Here is a 13,567-nt window from a genome sequence, read left to right as displayed (position 1 = left end):
TGTTCCTAATTTAAATACCCATTTATTTATTTTAATAATGATTGCAAAGACGTTACACTGCAAAATCTGACAAGTTGAATTTGCTTTAAAAAAAATCAAAAAACTGATTGCCTTTCAAATGTAAGTAAATATAACTATTAATCTTAATTTACATTAACTTAATATGTTAAAAAAAATCTAAAATTGAGTTATATTTACTTAATTTTGTGAAGTTGTTACTTAAAAATGACAAGTTACATTAAACCAACCTTATACATTTTTAGCGACTTACAATAAATTGCGTTTTGTATCTGTATTCTAATGGTTGTATACATTCTAACTTCATTATTATCATTATTAATCAGTCATATTTGTATATTCTTAAACATGTAAAGTAAACACAGCTTGTAGATCTCCTAACTTCAATACTGTCCAAATCCTCTTTGTCATAACCAAGTTAAGTCAGACTAACTTGGTTCACTGAAGTTGCTAACATTTAGAAAGATCAAGGTAAGATCAAGGTTGTCATTTTTAAGTCGCAACAACTTTACAAAATTAAGTAAATACACCTGAATTTCAAGTAAACCTAACACTTTGATTTGAAGTAAACATAAATTAAGTGTATAGTTATATTTACTTTCCTTTTTCAAGACAATCAGTTTCCAGGATTATTTTAAGTAAATTCAACTTGTTGGATTTTACAATATAAGCTGACATTTAAGAAACTCAAAACTTCAGGGAACAACTCAGATAACATAAAGGCAAGTTAAAGGAAGTTGTCCTGTGACTTATGTGCAATAAATTCCCGCAAAAAAGCTGAAGTGCCACATTACTTTCTTTGACTGGCCGAGCACAAAGCTGATTTTATCGCTGGTTGATAAGACCAAGGTCTTGTATGTTTTATCACTAAGAAACACCCGCATTTGCAGCACCAGCAAGCCCCCCACAAACAACACATGCAGAGAGCATTTCAACTTCACTTTACACGCACCTTAAACACCAATTAAGCAATTGTTTACTTCGTCCAGATATGTCAGTTTCCTTCTCCTTTTCACCAGAAGAGAAGTAACTCACGCATATTGTTGACAGAAAGCGTTTAGCGCGGACGGTCAGGCGAAACGCGCCTTTAACAAGTCCACTGTGTAGTGGCATGGTGCGTTCATGAGCACCTCGTAAATCTCACATTCACCTACACATGCAGTCCTTGAGGCATCATTATTATCTCAGCAACATTAAATTGAACAGTTTTCATTTGTAGCTTATTATAAAGCCACATTTTAATCATGGCATTGGTATAATGTTTTTTAATGGTGTAGATCTGGCTACAAAGTGTATACCAATTTTTTTTAAAGTAGTTTATTCAAATCAAAAAAGGTCACAATGCATTATGTTTTCTGGCAATGAAATGACATCTTTTGATTTTAATCTGTTTCTTTGTATGTGAACTACATTTAAAAAAAAAACAAAAAACATGTAGGCCTACATAGGCTATATGTACAATGTACATAGTCTATTCGTATTTTTCATATTTATTCTGTGTAACAGTGCTTTCCTACTGTGTAATAGGCTATCTTACCACTTACTGTGCAGTAAAAATTGTAGGCTGTATTTTTACAGTTAATATACTACACAACATGTGTGTATTTCAGTTATCCTGTGCTGCTATAATCGTGTCCACAGGCTACAGTGCCTCTATAATTAGATTTTCTATTAAATTTTATTGTGTTACTTTTTTATTTTATATAATTTGTATTTTGTAATATTTTATCTACTCATTAGGTGCTGTTACGTGTGACTTTCCCCAGTGCTGGATTAATAAAGTCTTATCTTATCTATGTTAACTTCTCCAGTTTATAGTTTAAGCAGCAATCACAAAACCCTGGACGGTACCTGAAGTATACACCCCTGGACATGCGCAGTCGGCCGCACGCGCTCAGGGAGCGCCAAATTTACCGGGATGCGAGTGAGGGGAGGAGCAGTAGTAGAGGCTGCTGTAGTTTAAATTAATGTCAACCTGCCTCCTCGCCGGGAGAACAAACCCAGCTCTGATAGCGAAAGTACGAGCTCAGCGCAACCTGCGAGCCGCTCCACACACATTAACATGGCTCGGCGGCCGAGAAACAGGTAAGCTCACTCAGAACAATTCATTTTGTATGATTTTTAACTCTCTTTTCCCCACTGTGTGCCTGTTTTTGCTCAGGAAGTTACCGTTTTTCCCTCTCATGTTAAGTTAGAAATCGTTTCTGCTGGATACGGCGTGCGTTGAGGCATCATAGAAAAACTCTTAGTTTTAATTTAATTTTCATTATTTCGCCCTTTTTTAAGCTCTTTTGTATTTGTGTTTTTGTTTCTTAACCGTTAAAAAAGAGAGTGGTGGTGTGGGTGTCTCGCTCGCGCGCCCATGACAGGTGGTGGTCATCTGGCATGTGCGCTCCTCGCGCTGCTGTCAGTGGTGAGAGAGAGAGAGAAAGGGGTCTCTCTCTATCTCTCACACATACGCGCGCGCGCGCACACACACACACACACACACACACACACACACACACACATACAGACGGATTAATAACATTAGGCGGGTGGACAGGCGCGTGCCACGCTGTGCGCGACATGGTGCGTGGACATTGGTTTTAATAGGAGCTTTTAATTAATACGAAATCAAACTATCTGTGCAGTATGGCGTTTTTGTGACTCTGTCTAAACGCACTCAGAGACTTGGATGTATTGTAAGACACATTTTAATATCCTAAATTTAGTGTTTGAACGATTTTGAATTATTTTTATTTTATTGCGGGTGTTTTCGGTGACAATCAGCATCACAGACACCTTTTTTTTTATTTCTACGTTGTTTTAACGTGCATGTTGGATGTTATACACTAATATATCTGGCATAAAGGTGATTTTAATCCTTGATAAAACTTGCATGAATGTTGCAGCAGCATCTCTCAAAGCGGGGGACGCTCAGTGTTATTTTGGAAACAGCGCTTTCACCGCGTCCTCTATGTGCACTTGTCTTGCTGGGTTTTTTTTTATTTCCCTTGTTTTGATGCAAAAGTCGCCACAAATTTAACTTTTACTCACACCAGCCTTTCCTAATAAGCATCGATCGTCACCAGCTTTCTCTGCATTAAGCTTGCGTGTCAGGTTTTTACCAGTCATTGCCTCAGTGCGGATTATTGGTTTATTCTCGTGGTTTTGCACTGATAATCCGAGGAAAGTGCAAGTTTACGACTTCATGCATTGCGATAAGAGCAATGCTTATCATCAAACAGTTTCAGGTGCAGTTTTCAGTTGATTCATCGTGCTCAAAATGAGTGGAGCATGCTGTATTCGTTGTCTTTTGTTTGCTTGTTTGTGCACACAAAGTTCTCTGCAATTCATATTTCTAATTTAGTCTAGCTTTTATGTTTTACTAAGAGTAGTTTGACTGTTAAAATGAAAAAAACTAGCCTATTTTATACAACTGATGTGCTGAAAAGTTTAAAAGAAAAAAAGACTGCTGTGCATCACTTTTTGTGCTTCTTTGTATGGTCAAATGCTGTTTAATAGGTAGTCGTGCATTTGGGTAAATGGACAAAAATAAGGAAGATCATTCTCTTACATGCAGGCACGCATGCACGCACGCACACACACACACACACACACACACACACACACACACACACACACACACACACACATCTCTGTGGGGTTCCTGTTCACCTGTTGCTCCGTCTGACACCAAAGCACCCTACCTAGCTTCCACGTTGTCCATGCTCTACATTGTGATTGGTTAACCATCCACTCAGTCAATGTGTGTGTGTGTTTAGTGCGTGTGTGCATGCATGACTGTGCTGTACAATGCCACTGCAGGTCTGAACACGCCAGGGTCACGAAATTATGATCGCATGTGCCAATCCCAGTATCTGTGGTAACTAAAAACATTGGAACCTGTTCATCCATCCATCCTCCCCCTCCACCTCCCTCCCTCTCGCTGCTCTCTCTCTCTCTCTCTCTCTCTCTCTTTCTCTCTGTGTCTCTGTCTCACCCCTTGTGGGTGTCTTGGCTATAAGCCCTGCACCCAAACCTTCAAGAATGACTGGTTCTGTCTGTGTTGACACCTGATGAGTTAAAGAGTGGGCTGAGTTCTTTATACACTCTGTAAAGCGATGATTAGGGAGTAGTTTGAAAATAGACAGGTACTTATTGTGCTATTATTTACCTTCCTATTATCTTACACTATTCTATACCCAGCCTCCACCTCTTTTTAAAATGTGTCTTTCTGTCTCTCTCTCTCTCTGCAGTGTTTACAGTAGTGAGGAGGATGAGGAGGAGACTGAGATGTATGAACATGATTATGATGGATCTCTGGCCAAGGCGGGGAAGCGCCACCTTGGCAAAACACGCTGGACACGAGAAGAGGTACAAAACAATTCAAACCCTCAACACAAATTGTTTAACACGCCTCACATGTTGGATAATTGCCTCAGGAGGGATCACTTCCCAGGAACCTGGGAGCCTTTCCCTTATTGTCTGGTCTAACCACATTCTCTTACTATTATGTATAATTGCTACTGTTTATTGCACTGGCATACGTGTGACACAACGGGATATGTCTTCTGTTTATTCAGGATGAGAAGCTGAAGAAACTTGTCGAGGTTCATGGATCAGAAGACTGGAAAGTCATTGCAAGCTTACTAACTGTAAGTACAAGGCCTGAGTGTACACATGCATGTACAAATGCACACAGATGATTACTAATCACCTCCTTTCCGACCTAACAGAATCGTACAGATGTGCAGTGCCAGCACAGGTGGCAGAAGGTGCTCAACCCAGAACTCATCAAAGGGCCGTGGACCAAAGAAGAGGACCAGAGGGTAAGAAACCTTCAAGAAAACCTTACAATGCACACACACTGTAGATCCATAAGCTGATAATACTCTGATTGCCTTGATAAAGCTAAGTAAATATAACTATTAGCTTTAGTTTTTGTTTATTTCACATTATTGTTAAGTGTACTAACATTTTAGTTGTATTTAGTTGTTTATTTTGCGAATTTGCTACAACTTAAAAAAGAGGAGTGAATAAACTTGTTCTTTGTAAGTGATAGCAACTTAAGTTTTTAAGTAAACCAATTTAGCCAGACATAACTGAACAGTTTTATGTTTTCTGCAAATTGGCTGAAGCTTTATTGAGTATTGATATTTGTGATAAAAAGATATGGAGTCTTGTTAAAATTTAAAGTAAAGCTGAAGAGAAAGGTTTAGTCTGAATATTTCTAGTTTTGTTAAAAAAACATTGCTTTATAAGGCTTTAATTAGTTTTGATTGTATTATTTTGTCTCTACAGACACTAGTTCTGTCTTAAGAAGCTCAGAATGGCATATTTTTAAATGAAAAGAATCCTGTGAGCTAATTATTCTCTGTTGTGCTTATCTTATTAATAAAATATAATCAGTTTCCATAATACTACTGTGTAAACACAACTGTTCAGTAAAGCCAGACTAACTTGGTTTGATTAAGTTTCTGCCTCTTAGAAAAACCTTACAAATTAGATATAAAGTAAACAAAATGTAAGTATGGGTTTCTTAGATTTTTTTTCCCAGTAAGATCAACTTCAATCAGATTTTACTGTGCAGGACTTTATCCGTCACATGCAAAATATTGAGAATCAATTCTAAAACCATGTACATCTTTTCATATTATAGTAGAAAGTAATATAGTTGAATACCACTTACAGGAAACAGGCAATCAAGTGTCATCCAAGGTAAAAAAAAAAAGATTCTGTAGCAACTCCTTGGCTGCTGTTGCACATTTTAGTTTCCCAAAAAGTTACTCAACAAGTTACATGCTTACTCTCTTCAAACCTGAGAAGTATTTATTGAGCTAATCCAAAGGAGTTATATTTCCACCCAGATGCCACTGTAATGATTAGCAGAGAGGCTAACGTTCCACTGGAAACTCCCTCACCAGCAGGTGCTCACGTTTACCTCCAGAAAGTAAAAGATGAAGAAATAAGGAAGGAGGGAGAAAAGGAGAAGCATTCACTGACAGGATGTATTCGTTTCTGAGATTTTTTTTGCATAACTAATGGTTTTTTTTTTGTCTTTTTCTCTTTTATTCTTCCTGCACACACACACACACACCTGTGATCTTTTCACCTTATTTTTTTCACTCTGCTCCCCCTTCACTTCTCCCTCTCCTCCCTGTTATTGCTCCTTCCTTCCTCTTTCCTCATGCACCTCCACAACCATTTACTTCTCTTCCCTTTCAACGCTCTTCCTCCTCGCCTCTTGTCTTTCCTCTTTCTCTCCCCCCACAACACACACACACACACACACACACACACACACACACACACACACACACACACACACACACACACACCTACCCCCAGGTGATCGAGTTGGTCCAGAAGTACGGAGCCAAGCGCTGGTCGGTGATCGCCAAGCATCTGAAAGGGCGTATCGGTAAGCAGTGCCGTGAGCGCTGGCACAACCACCTGAACCCGGAGGTGAAGAAGACCTCATGGACCGAGGAGGAGGACCGGATCATCTACCAGGCTCATGAGAAGCTGGGAAACCGCTGGGCTGAGATTGCCAAGCTGCTACCTGGCAGGTAAGGCTGAGAATGGAGGAGGGAGAAAGGTGGAAAAAAGAGAAGTCAGATGAATCAGTGAAGCCTTGTTGGTTGACTGTGCAATGCTGCGGTCAGGGTGAAATAGAGGGGAAAGAGAAGAAAGAAATCAGAAAAGGGGTGAAATGAGCACACAGAATGATTTGGAGGAACAAGGCTAAAAGACCATTTCTGGATAGGGTGTTTTTGGAGAAAAAGGCTTGTGAATGACTAAAACAAAGGAAATGAGTGAAAAATGTGACGATTGTAAGTGCTCTGTACTGGTAACCCTTATCAGTTTTGTGCGTGTAAGTGCATGCATGATCAAGACTGGGTCTATCTGTGGCAGCCTCAGTGTGTGCCTGTGTTGATAATGCTATCAAGTACCATTCGAGGTCCAGGATGTCTTCGCAATTTGCATGCAGTGTTTGTTTCGTAACGAAACTGTAAGTTCATACGTGTTATTTATGACATCCAGGACTGACAACGCTATAAAGAACCACTGGAACTCCACCATGAGACGAAAGGTGGAGCAGGAGGGCTACCTGCAGAGCGCGACGAAGAACAGCAACACCTCGCTCTCCATCAGCCACGGCTACATCAAGACCAACAATCACATCATGGGTTTCTCCCACCACTCGTCCAGTCACGCGCAGCTGCCTCCCTTGTCGCCGCTCCACTACCCCTACATTTCCGATGCACAAAGAGTGAGTGGAGCTTTAAAATTTGGGATTCTTGCAGGAGAAATATTGATTGTGTCAGGCGATTTGCTTATTTGACATGTTTCTGATAACAGGTACCATTGCCGCTGGCCTTGCATTTGAGCATGCGGAACATTCCCCAGCCCGGAACCGCTGCTATACAGGTAAAAACAGCAAATTAACTCTTTAATTTATAAATATAGCAAAGCCGCAGGAGAACTGTCACTAAAACTCTGCTTTTTCTTCAGAGACACTATAGCGAGGAGGACCCTGAGAAGGAGAAGAGGGTGAAAGAGATCGAACTGCTGCTCATGTCAACAGAAGATGAGCTGAGAGGCCAGCCATCATTACCAGTAAGTCGTGTGTGCCATATTTAAGTGTGACAGCAGGATTTATGTGCCTGCATATTTGACCCGGGCTCTAAGAACAGTGGTTGGATGTGTGTGCTACTGTGAGGAGGAAACATCTGGGGGGTCTGTTTCTGCAAAAGTGATGAAATAGGACCTTATCACCATGTTAGTGTGTGCATGACCCCTTGTGCAACCCGCTACCCAGCACTTCTTTACATTAAAGTTCCCTTTCTTCTTCTCTTTTTCTCATTTGTTCAATTTTCACACCTCTTCCCTTATTGTCAGGCTTGCGTTTTCTCACATGTTCGTCTGACTTTTGTTTTTACAACCGCCCTTTTCAGGTTTCTAAGAGTAAGGCCTTAACTGGTTTTAAAACGTCTTAAATCAGTCTTTCAAAAGTCTTAAAAATGTTTGAAATATTGTAAGAAGGACTTCATTCTTTTCGGAAATTGTAAAATTCATTGTAACATCTCTAAATTATTGGTAACATCTACTTTGATTTAACAAGAATCAAGTCATAATAATTCAAGAAAAAAAGTCTTAATATTACTAGATCAATAATTTTACAATAAAAGAAAATGTAACATTATGTGATTAAACTTGTAAATTTACCAGGAAAGAAGTTGCAAATAAAGGCCAAAAAGTCACTAAGTATTTGTTTTAAAAAGATAAATAGATAAATAAACATTCAAAGTAGATCAGCCAACTTTTTTCAAATGAATAATAAAATCCTGTTTTATGTTACAGTATAAATTTGAGCAAAATTGTCCCGTCATTGATATTGATCAATGTTTTAGTTTCCTTTTTTTTCTTTTTTAAATTATTTTCATTGGTCTAAAATGCAATTCCGAGTGGGATTAAAAAAGGCTTAAATAGTCTTAACACACCATAACCTGTAGGACTCTTGCTACTGTGTTCATATTATCAGATGATTCATCTTTGACAGTTATTTCTTGGGCTCACTCTTTATATCCTTTTCTCCCCCAGATGAATTTGCCTTATCCCAGCTGGGTCAGCCAGAGCTCTTTGACCAACTGCTCAGATGGCGTAATGTTATTACCTCATCACCAGGCAGTCCACCAGGCAGCCCCTGCCCTGCCTCTCGACCAGAGCTGCCTCCCTGAGGAAAGCGCCTCTGCAACACGTGCCCATAGCAATAACGGCAACAACAATAACAACAACAACAACAACAACAACAGCAGCCATCACAGCAGTCCGACGTTCTCAAATACTCTTCCAGAGTTCATGGAGTGTGTCATCGATTCAGTGAGTACCTGCATTTACTTTGGTCATTTTTAGCGACTGTGTCACAATGGATGAAGATAGCTTAGCAAGTAGCAAAGATTTTAACAAGTAGTGGGCGTTGACCCATATTTTCCCGCCATTTTCCCAGAGCCTCCCCTCAGTGCATGAGGCCAGTACCAGGTGCACTCTCAGAACAGACAGGGTTTTGCCCAATCCGGGCTCAAGAGCTGCTCGCGGAGCATGGGCTGATTTCATCTGCTCAAATCCCAAGCCTTCGCCAGTCAGAAATCTTCCCTTTTCGCCCTCGGAGGTAGTTAAAGTAGCTGCGTGTGATCAGAATCCATCCAATCACCAAACTGCCACCTGACCATATCAACAACCAATCATTCAGAACTAGCGTCTCTGATGTTTCATTTCAATCATTCATCTAGTGTAATTCCTCTTTTCTCCTTTCCTCTGCATTTCTGTAGTTCCAATCACAATCTTCCAGATTGTCACTGTTTTAAAACAAACCCATTAAACTACTTTGACTGATTGGTTTCTTTCCTTTTGTGTCACAGTTTCTCAACCAGTCCATGAGCCCAGAACACTCTGACAGCGACAGTTTACCAGTGAGCTCGCCTGTGGACTCCAAGCCTCTCATCGACCACACTATCAGGCCCCAGAAAGAGAATGAAATGTAAGTGGCTCTGTCTCAAATCTCTTATATTAAGCAAAAACGCAGATGTGCAGTAAATGAGGCTTTACTAATAGTTGTCTCTCTTTCTCTCAGGTTCAGAACGCCAAACATTCGCCGTTCGATCCTGGAATCTTCCCCTTGTACACCCACACCTTTCAGGTCCGCCCTGGCCATGCAGGAGGCCAAATATGGACCCCTCAAACTACTGGTGAGAAAGAGACTGCAGAAAAATATGTCATACCTTCTGCTGTGCTTGAGGAAGTGTCCTTGTGACTCACTGTCGGATTTGTGCTTTTCTAGAACTCCCCTTTGGAGCAGCAGATGGTAGAGTCCATCAAGCAGGAGCCGATGGAGTGCGCCATCGATCAGCCTCCTCTGAAGAAGATAAAACAAGAGGTACTTTTTACTCAGCTTAAGCACATATATAAGAAATTTTAGCGTTTATGTCGAGAAATTGCAGACAAATGTACTTTCAGTTTGCATTTTATTTATATTTATTTAGCAAATTCCATAAATTATACAAGTTTTTCCAGTTTTGCAACACACTCTTGATCAACTTAAGGAATATTTGGAAGTCACTGAAGATCAGTGGCATTTTTTGAGCCTTCTATGTATGTACCCGAGTTTGCATGACTTGATATTTACAATGAGGTATTTTGAATTCTAGGTGGAGTCTCCATGTGAGAGGAGCCCGTGTATGCAGTGGGAAGGACAAGACCTTCACACGCAGCTCTTCTCCCCGAACGGCCCCGCACAGGAAGTACCTGTAAGCATAGCTTTTGACATCACAGCTGATGTTCTCTAAACCTTAATTACTCACAAATATCCACAAACTTTGACCTTAAATCCTGTTGTTAAAATATGTTTTTTGTATTTTCATACAGGATCTACTTACCAGCTCATTACTGAGTGAAGATGGACACAAAATCTACCACCTTCCTCACAGAGGCATTGGCAGCCCACTACAGGTGTGTATGAGTTTCTGTGTATAAATTTGTAAAGTGCTCCAACACAGAGTCCTAAGACGTGGAAATGAGTCAGCGTTTCAGCACCCCTGGTTCCCTCTTCTCAAAGACATTGAGTTTTTTTAATGGGTCTTTGGTTAGATGCCTGAAATAAGGTCTGTCGCTTACACGAGCTTAAGAGACTTTCACATTTTGTTTTAAAAGACGTCAGTAAATATCCCACATGTGAGTAGGGTTGCAGCGGTAAACTGGTTACAAGGTGTACCACGATATGAAAAACTGATGGTTATTATGCAGTGTATGTTTGCTTTTCTATGGTACTGAAAAAACACAACTGGATGGAGAATCTCACTTTTATTTTGGCTATTTTGAAAAGGGAGACGTTTTACACATACTTTCAGTTTTAAGAATTTTTTTCAATTATGGTAAAAAAACAACTTGTGTTTACATTCATATAAGGGAAACTGATAATAATAATGATACTTATAATAATGCTGTAGTGCTGTAGGGTCATTATATTTTGAATAATTCATACGGTTGCAACCCTTATGATAATTTTTGAAACTTTTATGCGTCTTTTGTTAACAAGTGGCTAAATGAGACTACGAAACGTCATCACGCTGAATACGTCTTAACAGCCTCATTGTGGTGGCCATGCTGAGATATGCAACTGGTTTAGTTCGTTAATTGCCCAGTGTTAGCTTTTTACTTCTGCCAATTGCATTTTGGCTTCAAAAAAGCTTATTTTCTGCAATAATCCAAAATCCAATGGAAAAATTCTATTCACTTTTTGACGAGAAAACCAGGGTGACACTAACTTCTCCATCAGCCAATAGAAAAACATCATCCTTTGAGCACACTATTAATTTAAGTTTAGAAATAATACAAAAACTCACCACCCTCTCTTTCTCTTGCCAACAGCAGCTCAGCTCCTGGGAGCAGGTGACCTGCGGAAAAACAGAGGAACACGTTTTGGCGTCAGAGCAGAGTCACAAGTACATCAACACTTATCCTACGAGGACACTGGTCATGTAGACACATGAGACACATGTTGAACTGCAGAGATCAACACACCCTGCGCTGGACGCAGCGCCGCGGATTACATTTTTGTTGTGGTACAACAGTTGGGAGAGGCTTTTTGCCATCAGTGTTTTTACACTCACACTTGTTGGATTTCAACCAACCAAAGACTAAACTTTTTTTTTTAGGAAATCTTTTATATAGAATTTGCTCTGGGTTCTGTTGTACATCTTATTACTTTTGGTTTTGTTGTTGTTATTATTGATGTTGTATTATAAATGGGTAACGGTGGCTATATAATTTGCATTGGGCTGTATTATTAATTCCGAATTTTGACATTAATATAAAGAACAAGTTAATTTATTTCTTTTTGTTTTGATAATGATGTTGTTGTTTTTTACAATTGGCCACTGGAGCAGTGTTGTAAGTTAAGTATTTAAGCCCTGTTAGCATTATCATAATCCAAAGTCATGTTAATGAATTCAAAACTGACAGTTAATGAATTCAAAACTGACTGATACTTTTCTGTTTTTTTCTGATTTTTTTTTTTTTTTTACTGGCTTCAATGTGTCTACTGAGAATTTCACGTGTTTGGTCTGTGCCACCTCATGTAAACACTTAACTACTGAGCAAGAACAGTCGTTACATGATCATGAATGATCATGTTTTAAGGGGCCAGCTTTATTAGTATTACCATGGCACCTTTATTTCATAAAAAACAATTTCAAAAAGTTTTCATTTCAGTTCATTTCTGGCCATCACAGTATCCTGAATGGAGAAACACTGAACAAACATTATATGTGTTTAAAATTTTAAGTATATTTATTTATACTTTTAAAAAAATCTTAAATGAGCTTATATGTTTGAAACCATGAGCTTCACCCAGTAAGAGTAAGACCAAGCTGCACTTGAATATTCTATTCTCCATTAAAAAAAAAGCAAGAGTACTAAACACTGATATTTTATATTATGCTACAAACGAATCCCAAATGAAACTTTTGTATGTTTAAAACATTTCTTTTGTATTGTTGTATAATGCATTTTCAATCAGTTTTCTTACTAAAACTGCAGTAGCCCATGTCAAACACTTAGCAGACAATCTTTTTTTATACGCCTTGTTTTTATACTAGCTTTTGAGCGGAAAATGATTTTATAAAAGCATTTATACATGCCAAGTTTTCATGTTTTTATACTTTTCTATACTGCCTAGTAAATAAAGTGTGTTGTTTTTATTACATGCTTGTTTCCAGTGTCTTTTTGGGAATACTATTTAAAGGTCTCATGTTGTCAGATTTTTATTTCTTTTTAAATCTATAGCAGGTAGAGCAGCTATCTAAAAACTGAAAGTATCAAAATGCTTCAGAGAAATGCACACTGTCTGAATTCAGAAATGGTGCCTTTAAACGAGCCATAATGGTTTTGTGTATTTGTGATGTCACAAATATACTATAAACTAAAAACATAAACATTCAAAAATGGTCCCTTTGTATTTCCTGTTTGAGTGTTTTGTAGTGTATGCGAATGACATCCGCTGATAAGAAGTTAACATTGATTTAAGCTGCTTAGCAATACAGTTTAAGTGAAAAGACTGATCTATCTATAGACCAAATCGCAATGTTTAGTTACAAAAACTTAATGGTAGAAAATCCTTGCATGGCACAAATGAAAACGGCGCTGAGCAGACGCTAGTCTTAGTTGGTTTTAAGCACCTAAAACGGCCCACCAATAAAACAGAAACAAAAGAGTTGTAATATTGTCATTAGCGCAATTTTAGTATCTCATTTCGCCGCCCCAAAACATCCCCATGTGCGCCGCAATCCACATAAAGCAGGGAACTAAGCTAAAAAACACGCTATCATAGCCCAAAACAAACCATATGATTGGGTTCACCGCATCATTGTAGCTTTGAAATAATTTGAGGTCAGCTCAACTTTGGTGTGTAACGCGTCAAATGTCAGGTGTCAGTTTGTATCATCATGTCGCCGGGTTTTATTGAAAATATATTGTAGCCTGTTGCTGTGTTGCTCGTAGCGTGAAT

At 39.0% G+C, this 13,567-nt stretch overlaps 1 protein-coding gene across 3 annotated transcripts; it reads left to right on the top strand.

Moving 5' to 3' along the window:
- The first annotated feature begins 1,946 nt into the window (after nt 1–1,946).
- Nucleotides 1,947–12,764, top strand: myb (MYB proto-oncogene, transcription factor). Of its 3 annotated transcripts, XM_088089615.1 has the most exons (16): nt 2,010–2,103; nt 4,260–4,377; nt 4,587–4,658; nt 4,740–4,832; nt 6,352–6,572; nt 7,048–7,276; nt 7,366–7,434; nt 7,519–7,623; nt 8,608–8,886; nt 9,014–9,175; nt 9,426–9,544; nt 9,638–9,752; nt 9,845–9,940; nt 10,212–10,310; nt 10,429–10,512; nt 11,431–12,764. In XM_088089615.1, the coding sequence occupies exons 1-16, from the start codon at nt 2,081–2,083 to the stop codon at nt 11,542–11,544; spliced, it is 1,998 nt and encodes a 665-aa protein (XP_087945741.1). In that variant the 5' UTR covers nt 2,010–2,080; the 3' UTR covers nt 11,545–12,764. The 3 variants fall into 3 exon arrangements, with proteins under 3 accessions (XP_042359927.1, XP_042359926.1, XP_087945741.1); XM_042503993.2 differs by lacking the exon at nt 9,014–9,175 and having other exon boundaries at nt 1,947–2,103; nt 11,434–12,764; XM_042503992.2 differs by lacking the exon at nt 9,014–9,175 and having other exon boundaries at nt 1,947–2,103.
- The last annotated feature ends 803 nt before the right edge of the window (nt 12,765–13,567 follow it).

This window comes from Plectropomus leopardus, chromosome 16 (assembly GCF_026936395.1).
Source record: "Plectropomus leopardus strain MGB_pleo_1.0 chromosome 16, ASM2693639v1, whole genome shotgun sequence".
NCBI lineage: Eukaryota > Metazoa > Chordata > Actinopteri > Perciformes > Serranidae > Plectropomus > Plectropomus leopardus.
Note: the sequence above shows the minus strand (reverse complement) of the source record. Positions and strands in the feature narration are given on the sequence as shown.

Coding starts and splice junctions, on each gene's coding strand:
- myb (XM_088089615.1), top strand. CDS start 2,081: ATGGCTCGGCGGCCGAGAAACAG. Junction 9,176..9,425: donor TTCCCTTTTCGCCCTCGGAG/GTAGTTAAAGTA, acceptor TTTGTGTCACAG/TTTCTCAACCAGTCCATGAG. Junction 10,513..11,430: donor GCATTGGCAGCCCACTACAG/GTGTGTATGAGT, acceptor TCTTGCCAACAG/CAGCTCAGCTCCTGGGAGCA.